At 40.6% G+C, this 12,535-nt stretch overlaps 1 protein-coding gene across 7 annotated transcripts in view; it reads right to left on the minus strand.

Moving 5' to 3' along the window:
• Window positions 1-12,535, minus strand: part of LOC103367990 (gamma-aminobutyric acid receptor subunit beta-3-like) — a 71,208-nt gene that overhangs the window by 26,000 nt on the left and 32,673 nt on the right. For all 7 annotated transcript variants that reach the window (XM_008296203.1, XM_008296205.1, XM_008296210.1 and 4 more), the window contains one exon: window positions 478-698. In XM_008296203.1, the coding sequence (XP_008294425.1) occupies window positions 478-698 (221 nt within the window). The remainder of the gene's footprint in view (window positions 1-477; window positions 699-12,535) is intronic.

A 12,535-nucleotide genomic window follows, 5' to 3' on the forward strand; every position in this document is an offset into this window, starting at 1 on the left:
ACAGCACTGAAGAAGAAGTTACATCACTCTTAATCGACATCGGCTGTAGAATGACTTCATCGTAGGCCTGGTTTGTGCATTGTTTTAGAAATTGTAGACAATAAGGACAATTAGTCTATAGTTCAGTCATTCTGTTTCAGGACGTAGAGAATCTAAATCTGGGCAAATGGAGGAGGTGTGGGTGGTGCACGAATGAAGTACAAAACAAAAGAAGGGATACAAGTTGCATCGCCTTTAAAGAAAAATTCAGTACACTATTTTTGGAAGGATATAAAAACTCAATCCTTGTCACTTGATTTATGAACAACAGTATATGTGCAATGAGACCTGACAGAGATGATTGTTTTAACTTGTCTAAAAACTAGACACTACATGTGGCAGTAAACAAAACATGCAACCGAGTCAAAAGCACCACACATTCTTCTAGCCTACTGAAGACAAGTAGGTAATTTGTTCGCAGTTCTAAGCAGAACAAACCTCAGCCCGTAGAGAACAGTTCCATCCGGATGTAGTCGGATCATGCGGTTTTTGACCGTCACTCCGTGGACGAATGACTTCTTGTCGTTGAGGAAGTAGGTATCTGGGACCCAGAGCTGGTCGGCAACTCGGTTGTCCAGGGTCAAGTTAAGTGGAATTCCTACGTAGGCAAGACGCTTGTCCCTCCAATACTGTTGGAAATACATGGTCAACGTGTAGTCCTATGGGGGGAAAAAGACAGAAAGAGAACAGGTCAAACTTGACTCATTCCTACATTTTATGCAGGCAGTCACTTGGAGTTTTCTTCCACTAAACGAGCTGCGGCAGACATTAAAAAAACAACATTAACAGCTTTGAAATATTCCCCGCTGTTACTTCTTCTAATATTTCTGTGACATGACACAGCATCCTCCAAGCTGGGAAGACTTGTGGGCCAACTGGTTCACATGCCGCAGCCAAATTCTCTGAAGTGCCTTTGCCCTACCTTTCGGAATACAGTAACCCATACAGTTTCATGCCATTGTACAACGTGTGGGAAGGCTGACTCACGTAGCTGCAGCTTTTGTGAAACATTTTTTTTTTTACCTGATATTCTACAAACTTCTTTCCCTCAAGAGTATTCCCAGTATGAGCACAGTGATTCACAAAACCTCAGAGCTGAACTATAATTATGCCCAAAAGCTTTTTAAACATATGTTGCCTTTCGTTTAATTCAAATTGGCTGACACTTGGGCTTTTAAAGTGGAGTGACTTATTGTCAGCTCTGTTCCAAAAGGCTGCTTTTTGTGACTTATTTTTTTTTCTTGAGTAGTTTTATTCAATGCCAAGCTATGGTTATTTGCTCTCCACGGTGGATTGAGATCGGAATTTGTGCTTTAAGTAACGCTTTATTGTGCTATCCTCTGAGGTCATAGCTAATTTGTAAGTCTAATAGGTATTTTCCCATTATTCAAAAATCAAAAGGATCTCAGAAGCTCTGCGGCAGCATGTAAGAGCTTTCTTCTACCTTTTCTTGTCAAGGCAGTCTTAGCTGTATTAGCAGGTCAAGCTTGCGGCTAAATTCTTTGTAAGCATTTAAACATACCCAATCAAATACAGTCAAAGACCTACTTTATCTGGTGTGAGGCTTATGGTAGCTTGTGTTAGCAAACTTCAGAAAGATTTTATGGTAAGGCTGATATTGCCAAGTCAGATCACGGTTTATGGCTCTTGTATGTTTATATGCTATGCCTTAGGATTTACAATTGTTCCTTTTGGCCACAATGGCTCATCAAAAGTTTTAGGCTTTAAGTAGTTTGAACTGGTGAGATGTTTTTTGTTGTTGTTGGGTTTTTTTTCCTGTAAAATCTAAATCAAATATGAAGAAATACATTTTCTTCGATTGCAAAATATCAAAATTATGTCTTGAATCCACCACATTGTCAAATAAATGAGAAATCTCAACATTAACTCAATGTACGCTGATATAACAGAAGATTTTAAAGCTGTTACATTATCTGTTCAACAATTATTCTTTTCATCACTGCCAATGTTACCCTGTGACTAGTATTAGAATAAAAAATGTTGCCATGTGAGTCACCTCAATAAGCTCATAGCTGCCAGCTCAAACTATGTAGATTTTACAGATGGGCTTCATAACCGAGGGAATGGTTTGGTTTTATTTCAAATCATTGTGTTCATGTAAGATTATATTTTTTTTCTTGTGTCTTTCTGTGTAACAAACCCCTTGCCATCTGGCACCTAAGCCAAACAAATATTAGCAAGAAGTGCTTATAGTCCAGCCATGAGGACACTTTAGGGCGGTTGTGTAATAAATGTTTTGTTTTCCCCGGATTCAAGTAGTATTTGACCAGAGCAGAAGCAGAAGCGTTGATAGAGCAAAGAGCCCCTCCCTCTTTCCTTCCACATCACATAATCCACTTACCCAAGCTAACAGTCTCTCTCCTCTATTTCTGTTTTTCTCTGTCTGTCTGCACCTCTCTCTCTCTCTCGCTCTCTCTCTCTCTCTCTCTCTCTCGGGGCAATGCCATGATCTCCCCTCTGCCCGCTGTGGCACTGAAATGAAACCAGCCTGCACCAAGCTGGCACTGGTGAAGGCACACATGTCCGTGTGGTGCTGCAGTTTTTACGGTTCGAACCAAATGGTAACAAAACAAGATAAAAAAAAACGGCCATGTCTTTACCAAAATGTTTATGTGTTACATAACTAAAGTAGTTATTTGTCTCTTTGCGCAGCATGAAACACTGTGTTACTAATGCTGACAAAACACTTGAGGTTTTGCATTTTCATGAGAAAAAAACGTGGAAAAAAACAACAACATAAAATTATGCAAATTCAAGCCATTGACAGAAAGCGAAATTATTCCTTTCTCTTTACTTCATATTCACTGAACGTGTTTTCCAGGTTTGGTTAGCACACAGAGATGTGAAAGGGAAGATCTTAGTCAGCACAGGATACAGATTGGTCACACAGCATGACAAGGAAAGCTCATTGGCACCGAGCCATGAACATATAGTGGTGGAACCATGGCTTATTTGGTAGCCTGCAGCCCCCCAAACACTGGCAAATTGTGGTAATTACAAATTATGTGGGAAGAAATGTCTGCTATTAAGAAGCAATTACCTTTTGTGGTACTATTATCATCTGCCAGCACAAATCATCTTTCTTTGCCCTCTTTAAATCCAACCCCCATCCAACCGCATTATTCAGTGATTCTGTTTGAAGCTGATACCTCTCCTGAACAGCATGTATATCTTTAAAAATTGGAGCAATTCAGCAGTTCAATTAATCTGCAACAGTTTTGAACTCAATTATCACACAAAAAAATGGAGTATTTGTGCATATTAATCCTCATTATTTTGTTCTCTGTCTGCATTGACACATGTTCACTTCTCATACTGACAGACATCTCCATCCCAATCTAAACGTCACCTTTTGTGTATAAGTGTCCACTTACTTTTGACCCCTTGCAATTTGGGCACCATATTTTAAAAGCACAATATCCTCTACGTATTGGTCTAAACCTGCAGAAAGCCTGAGCACCAGAGCAAGTGTGTAACGCCACAAAATACTTCTGCTCTGGACTGTATCAATGTGAATTAAATATTGTGATGTTTGGACTGCTGAGTTGTAATCTTAAAATGTGCTCTGGTTCCCATTTTACACGATCCTCAGTGGTTTTTCTGCTGCCAATGGATTAAAAAAATAAATAAATCTGGACGCTGATCAATAACAAGGATAATTTCCCAGTGGCTATTTTACCCATTTGATGATTGGCAAATCCACATCAGAATAATCAATATGTTCTGAGTCGTGAAACTGATGTTTAGCCCGCGTTATATTTACTATAGATTCACTATTAATATGTGGTGTCAGCAGATTCAGTTCTAATCCGTCCAAACTGTTCACAGATACAAGAGGCCGCCCCAATAATATCAAACATCCTCGATATCTATGAGTTAAAGTCAGGTGGTTATTATTATTGCACTAATGCCGTTAACACTGTTGCCAAGCAACAATAAACATCACGGCCCTTGGGGCTAACGTTAGCAATAGATATTAAAACTGATCATTAAAATCTCTGCACCAGTTCACGCTGAAGACCAAACAACAGTGACCACATCTCCCCAAACATTTTCTCATCCAGACTCATTTAGTTTTTTTCTTACTGCTCAATATTATCAGCGTTAAAGCATCACAGGCTCTCTGGTAATAATATTCTGTAGTGGCGTTATTTTCCAATAGAGGTTGTCAAAACCTATGTTACCCGAAAGCAAAACGAAGTGCACTTCATTTCTTCTTGAATGTGGCGATGCAAATAGAGGAGGAGGAGGTGTCATCAATAGGGGCCCCGAGCAGATTAACCTCGACGTGACATCCAGGGACAGCTTTCTTATATTCTATAGTTAAACAGCCTTGGCAGATATATACACTGGTAATGTCATGCTACTAGCAACAGAATGGAGTTAAATCACATTCAGCTGCTTTAAGTGACTGGAAAATAAATCCTTGTCATTTTTCACAAATTTGTGACATAAAGGGCAATAACTGTTATCAGTCATAGTCCCATTAAAGGAGTCAGTGTCGACTGATCCCGGCATGTGGTGGAAATTAAATTTGCTGTATGAATCAGTTCTGTAGACTTGCCTTCCCCCTCTCCTCCATTACCACTGTAACTTTACCCTCCATCATTCCCTACAAATGACTAATGTCTTTCACACTGCCTTGTTCTGACCCCTCTCCCCCCCTCCTTCTCCCCTAAAGCCCTACTACCTCCTCCCTGCCCCTCCTCAGCGCCATCACGCTTTAGGTTCCCATCTCCCGCCACAGTGTCAGCAGGTGGGCAGCCCTGCGAGCGCCTCGTAAGACATAAATGATTCAAATCAACCATGTAGCCTGTGCAAACACGCGGCCAAGGATACCTCATCAATCTTGCATACAGACAATCAAAATGAATTTCAGATGAGCGCAGCTTTGCATTACCTGCTCTGGAACAGTCTTTTCTTTTTTAAGGAGGTGGGATCTGATTTTCTATGAACTAGGACTATGGGTTATGAATTATTGAAAACTCTCCCCACAACACACGAATTCCCACGACACTCTGCGTTACCGCTGTTGTTTGGTTATTCACATGTGTTTTCAGCAGAGATAACGGCGGTGACCACTGCAAATGATTTCCAGCAAGCCTCAAATTATTCAATTAACTCGACTGGATGATCACTTCCATTCAGGGTGTGTGAGAATTCAGATAAGCGGAGTTTTGGCTGTGAACTGACCCATATTCAATTTAATCTCTCTCTCTCTCTCTGCAGTGCTATGTCGTGATACCGCCACCAGAATCTAGGAAATATCCTGCGTGTCACATGTCATATGTTCTCTGTCGTTCGCATATGCTCCGACTAGCACATCATCACAGAGCGCGGCACAATCGAAACAGAAGACAAAACGTGTTAATAGACTGAAAAAGAAAGATGAATCATTATTACATCTGACGCGTATCAAAGGCGCTCGGCATGAAAAATAAATGGCCGCAGCCTCTGCAAGTTTTCTTAACTTTACATTTTGGGACAGGGAAAAACAATGATATGATATGTAATCACCGTGTACTCTATATGAACCCCGGTTCAGTAAAGCAATTTGAGTCACTTCAATGTAATTTTCGGAGCTCTCCCTCGGGATGGCCCTGAAGCGGTATATCACCGCAGTGCGGGGGAATCCCTCAGCGAGTTCCTATCCCCCCTCCTTCTGCTGCTATAGAACGGTAAAAATAGCACTGTCCCTTATTGAGCGCAAACATGGGGAGGTGATTGAATTGGGCTTTTTCCTCTAAATGACAGTGTTGGTCTTCAATATATAGGATAATTTCCTCACTGTCTAATATCTTATGATGTATTGCCTCATAACAAGGAAAGAGGGAGAAGATGGGGAGAAAAAAAGACGAGGAAAAATAAAGGTTTTTCTCTTATATGACTTTGCAGCACACGCGGCTATATTCGGTCTTGTTTTGTTTGCCGGTGTTGATCAAATTCTCTCTCTTGAAATTCAAATTCTTTCTTTTAAATTGATGGATTCTTTCATGGCACCTGCTATTTTAGGTACCGTTTGAACCATTTTTGGGTCGGCCATTACTATGGGTTTTGTTCAAGAAATGAAAACTGTGTCATTTGCGTAAGTACTAGACGCAGTCAGAGAAGACAGAACTCGAAGACAAAAACAGATTTTTATCATCCAAGGGTTAGGTGTCACATAACCCAGGCCTGACAAGACAAAACATAAACTGTGGATGATCATTTGTTGCTTCAGTCACATATAAAGAAAGAGACAAACGTAGGAATTACTCATACAAATCATCAAAATGAAAATAAATGCCATGACTTCCCAATTTTCTGAAATTTGTTTGGCATATATTGGAATGGGAAACACTATGTTTCAGCAGTTTCTGTCACTGGCTTCCCATAAAATATCTACACGACGTCTCATCTCCTTCACTCACTCCCATCATGGACTACTTTCCTTTAGCAAGACAATTCCAGCATGCAACTTCACCAACACACTGAACACAACCAACTCAAAAGCACAACAGATTTAGATCCTGTGATCAGATCATGTCAAACACGATTTCCTGACTAACTGATAGTCAGCCATGGAAATCAAGTTGATCAATAAAAATGAATGAAATACACTGATCTGAAATGTTAGCAGCACTAGCATTGACAGCCTGTGTGGGCAATTGTAGATTCTAATACAACATCAGCATGAGACTCAGATAGCTAACTAAGCCATCGAGCTGCCAGACAACAACTTCACAACTTCATCATCAACACGACTGCCACTGTTAGCAGAGGCAGGGAAGCAGACACTTTTCCTTCACTGAACGGAGGAGAAATGCGCTTGTTTAACAACCTGTATGAGGCCCATATGCCGGTCAGTCAACACGCCTGTAACTTAATGTCATTAAACCGCAGGAAGCTCCACCTGAGGGCGCAACCGGGCAGCGAATCGAGACACAAGCCAGCATTACGAAACACTTACTGAACCTGTTTTTGTGAATGAAACTTGTCTAAATAGACCAGAAGAGGTCCCAGTAAATTCCATAAAATGACAAGGATTAGAAAAACCCTTTAAAGACCAATTTGTGCTGCAGAAATGTTTTTTTATTGTCCATTTCAAGTAGCCTATTATCCTACAATCTTTTGGGGGAATCCAGGCCCCATGGATGGAAAACATTGCTGTAAACTTTTCTGTACTACTGCCACTGGTTCTTAACCCTTTCGACAATATAGCTTGCTATACCGTGCTGGCATTACGACTCCTGTTCAGCCCAGTACAGCAGGCTTCGGTATATGGCGACTTTATGTTACATTCATTTTGATTTGCTATCAGTGGGAATCCCTGTATGTGAACAAACGATTCAGTCATGAAACAAATTATGCAAATGAAGGAAAATGGCGTCGTCTGACCCCAGAAATGAACAGAAAACGGGATTTTCGCTACCTTGTTTCCGAAATGCTTATAAGTGATCAAAGCTAACCAATTATAAGACTGATGTCTCTGTATATAGGAACTGATAATTAACTGCATATATTCCTGGTTATTATGAAGTTTACCTTTTCTTTTTCACACCTGTATGTATATAACAAGCGTAAACTTCCATATATATTTAACTTGTCTGCTTTTGATTGACACCAGATACGTAATGATGTGAAGTCCACTTAAGAATTTATGAGTGATTAATCAAAACCATATCTGATCATGAATTTCAAGCATAGTTCCTTAGTGTTGAAGGGCTGTTTCAAGTTGAAGTGTATAAGGAATACACATTTACTTAGTGTTGAATGGGTTAAACTAGAGTGTATATGAGCTACAGTGCTGTTAAGGACCAAGGGAAGAGTGTTGAACCAACCTGAAGATGTATGGATATCATTAATGTGGTGACATAAACAAGCTGAAGTGCTCTGACGCCAGCAACACTCTCCTACCAACTTGTATCTTTTGTTTATATCAATGAACTTGGCTTATACATTATTTACTTTTATGCTCTTTCATTTTATTTTTTTATTTTATTATTTATTACTAGTAGTTTCACCAGTATAGTTAATAATTAATGATTTTTTTTTTTTTTTGCTGGTATGAGGGATGGCGTATAACTGGTATGCTGTATTATCATATGCACAGCATGTATATGATGCTCTGAATATGAATGTATATATTTACTGTTTCTTTGATTAAGAGGGCACTGGTGGAGTTTAACATATGGATGCTTTTCCAATCACTCTACCTTTGATAGAAAAATAATGAGCATAAAGCTTTACTCCCTGCTTTAAACGCCATATATGTTGTATCCAGTAGAATCACACTGTTGACTGATGACCTTTGCAGCAAGCTCCATCATAAATCCAGTCATAGCTGACCTGCCCCTTTTTATTTGCGAAAACATAACTGCTGCTTGAGTGGCACGGAGAAAGGAAACGAGGCCGGCGCCTGTCAGTTTTACATTCCCCAGGCCGACACATGTTAAAGGTGTACGCAACCCTTATCATGAAGGGACTGTAGCATTAGAAGAGCACAACAGGCAATCCCCACCTCAAATCATGCGTCCTTTCAGAGGGCTGGCACCGAAAAAAAACCAGGAAGTGCCCGCTCTACTCGTTCTAAATCTTAGTGATCATCACTTCATCCTACAGCGTACTCTCTCCTGAGGCCAATTACATTCCATCAGGCAGGAAGCCGGATGCCGGATAAAAGACATGGGGGTATATTAAGCCACACTCCAAGCACAGAGAAAAGAAATGCTCTTTTTGCATAGCTGGAAGACCTATATAAGATAATTAGGGTGACATAGTTAGTGCATTGGCAACATATGCTTCCAAGATGTATTTTATGCACAAGGGCATAAAGCAGTACACCGTGTATATATATATATATAATATTGCAAAATCAGCCTCCGACTAAGCTGTGTATTTGAAACTTAATTAACCTCATCACCTAAAAGGATCCTCCTCATGTCCTTCAGAGCAAACTTCAACTCTAGATGCATGCACACATTCGAACTAACCTGTAAAATAATGGAGCACTCGTCAAGGCAAACAAATCAAAACACGCTTTTTGCTGCAAAAAATCTAAAAAACAAACGAGGCAGCGGGAACATTTGGAGAAACAGAGATGGAGATCTTTTCACCTCTCCATAATGACAGTTTTTTTTTTTTTTTCTTTTCTTTCTGACGCCCACACGCAGCCGTGGGTGTATGGATGACTAGCTCGCTCAGCCTGTAACTGCATCTACATTCACAGTGCAAGCTCTGACCGTTTCCCTGCGCGAGGGGGTTCTACCTTTATTGTGCCATCATTTATGAACTTAAAATTACGACGACTTTCATAATGCACAGCTAATGGGATGGTATAAAGGCAGTGATGGCTCTTAGAATCACGCCTGTTTGTCCGCTGCTGCTGGAGAAGGTCTTGATAATGAAAACACACCTACACGCTGTGGCCTTCTTTTGCAGATTTCTTAACAACAGTGACCATTTGAATGTAAGCAAACACTATTTCATTTCCACCTCCAAATCTCACATCTGTTCATTAGCAGGATAAAAACTCCTTTCACTGATACAATCACAAATTTTCAAGTGATCTGTTTTTAAGTGTACAACTAGTTTCAAAGTAAGCACCGTCTCGGCACACACATAATCTATCTCGCCTCGCTCTGATCTTGTCCTAGTATGTGTTTCTCATCAGCCGAGGCCCCCGGCACGCTACAAACAAACCTCAGAGGTAATTAGTGCGCCTTTCTCAGACACTTTAGCATCTGCTGGTGCAGGAGCTGGAGCTCTGCGAAGGCGTCGGAGTAGCACAGGCTGACTTGGTCGACCTGCCCCTGCCAGGTGGATTTTGGGACAAGCCAGATGCCGTATTCACACTAGCTGTCTCGCGAGCTCGCGGGGTATTTCGATCAGCTAACACTTCTCTCTGCCTCGCTCCGTTCTCTGTTTTTTTTTTTTTCCCATCACATCTTTGATCTCTCACTTCCTCTGCCTCTTTTCTCTTTCGCTCACTCACTCAATAAATCTTTAGCTCTTCTCGCTCTCCACTCTCCGTTATTCCTCTGGTCTCTTGATGTGCCAAATGCCTGTGTGTTGTGTACGGTAAAATTCCCAGGCGAACAGTACTGCACATACGGACTCTGGCATGGGTTAATGAAAGAAACTCCCACTGCACATCAAATAAAACTAGAGTGGAGGTACCAGTCAGGAGGAGCTAGGCAGCAAAAATGGGCCCACTTTAAAAGGGATTGGCAGTATTAACACTAAGAGCCATTACACAGATCACTAGGGTTGGGGGGGGAGGGTTAAATCTTGATCAATCAATCACTGGGCTTTGGGAAATACTGACAAATACTTTCTGACATTTTAGAGACTAAAAAACAGGTCAGTTCACAATGAAGGTGGTCGTAGTTCAGCCCTGTTATAAAGCAAGAACCTCACAGCACTATTGTTGTCTTTTGACCCTATCTTTAAAATCTTAAAATATAGCACCAAGATGGTACAACTGATTACAAGATGGTGTAATTTCAAATTGAATGTAGCACCCCTTAATCTATGTATTAACCCTCAGAACCCTGAGTAGTTTCTACTTGCTTGTTCTCCTGCCACATTTTTACTCACTGTAAGCTCAATATTAGCTACAATATAAAGTTCTGCACCGCAATGGAAACAGGAAAACCATGGCTAGAAGTAGAGAAAACTCAAAGGGATTTTAGACACCAGGCTGTTTACAGGTGAATACAACTGCACAAAATTTGTATAAAGCCTTTAGTTGCTCTGGAAGGAGTTGTGCCAAATCCAATACATTTGACTCAGGTGCTGTCAGGTGAGTGAGTGGTTGTGACTATGAGCTTAAAAATAAATAAATTCTGCCTGGCAGCAAAAGGCAAAGCTATGAGAAAAACGCTGGTTTGCAATTTGGGTAATGTCGGCTGCTTCTTTTACAGTGCAAGTATGTTACAGGGGTGCAGCTAGAGTAAATCAGTAGGGTAATCTTTAATGCAATAACAATTTTCACTGCAATTGTATAGAAGTAAAAGGCTGTAACATAACTAGAGAAACGTTTTGGGGTTTTTATTACTTTCTGTTGCCAATAATCTAATGTGTATTTTGTGTTCCTTCAAGCTGATCATGAGATGATAGTGATTGACAGCTAAAAAATGTTAGAAACTTGATACCTAACTTGTATTCGGGGATGAATTAAATGCCAATTTTGGATCACAGTTTTTGCACTCCCTTACTTACAAGAACCTGGGACCAATTATCTCAAGATGTTTATATGTAGGTTTGAAGTCTATAACAAGGATGTGTCTTCTCTCCTATTCAGATTCCACATGTTTGTAGGCATATCAATACCCTGTAACATCTGCAACGGCTTTCTATTGACTCATTTGCTCCTCCTTCACCTCGCCTAACCTTAACCCTCTGCGACATTGTTAACCACTAACGCTCTTTGATCTGAGCATTAACCCTCAGTGCAACCTTTGAAAATGCCTCTTCTCTTAACAGGGAGCTTCAATTTTGCTCCTGTGTTGAGCAAGAGTAGAAAGATTTTCCATCACACATGCCCACATTAAAGCAGCGTTGCAGGGACCTTTACTGTCAAGCTACAAAAACCTAGGGCACTTTTCATGTTTGAGCTGTACTTTTACAGCATTCCCTTTTTTATCTCTGCATGGGAGAAAACGTGACAAGTCTGAAATTCAGCAGTATTGTTTTTCTTATTCATCTGCAACTCTCTGTGCTCTTTGTAGAACAAGCCGAGCAAGAATCTAAGCCTCATTTCAGCCTAGCAAGCAGTACTTGTCTCAATAAACCCTCAACTTTTAAGACTAGTTTCCCCAATTACGCCTGCGGGTCGTTCCGCTAGCTGCTGAAGTGGAATTAGTTGCTGAAATGTTATTGAAATTAATGCAGAATGGAGCTTTTAAAAACTTGGAATTTGTCTTTTTTTTTGTTTCCCCCCCCTCACAAAACAAAAAGAGAAAGAGCAGCATTTATATGGGATGTGCTGTTTAGTGTTAATCAATGGTTAGGACAAAAGCGCTCATTATCCAGTTCTCTCCGGAGCAACACTCTCCATGCTAAAAACCAAAGACAGTCCCGGCGTTGGATGAATATCATCCACCAAATGTCAATCGCTGAAAATAACAAACAGCTTGACCAGACTTGTTTTGGCTTCAACACTGGATGACGGCCAGGGATTGTTCATTTAACGAGCACAGATGTACAGATGCACATGTGCAGTCCCTCAGCGAGTTAGTGGCAATGAGACATGGATCTAACAAATGATCAGTTTCAGTGTGATCTCAGCTGTCTGTCTCCCCGGTTGATCAGCCGCCTTGATCTGCTCTGTGGAGAATCGCCTGCTTGGCTGGCCGGGCCAAACCTAGGAACTGAACCATTAGCAAACAAAGCTTTTAGCATGAAGACTAAAGCTAAAACAACTGAGTTAATGTGAAATAGGTCATATTATTTCCAACTCATGTATAATTTTGCTTAACCTTTCACCTTTTAT

Source organism: Stegastes partitus, unplaced genomic scaffold (genome assembly GCF_000690725.1).
Source record: "Stegastes partitus isolate 25-593 unplaced genomic scaffold, Stegastes_partitus-1.0.2 Scaffold1110, whole genome shotgun sequence".
In the NCBI taxonomy this organism is placed as follows: domain Eukaryota; kingdom Metazoa; phylum Chordata; class Actinopteri; family Pomacentridae; genus Stegastes; species Stegastes partitus.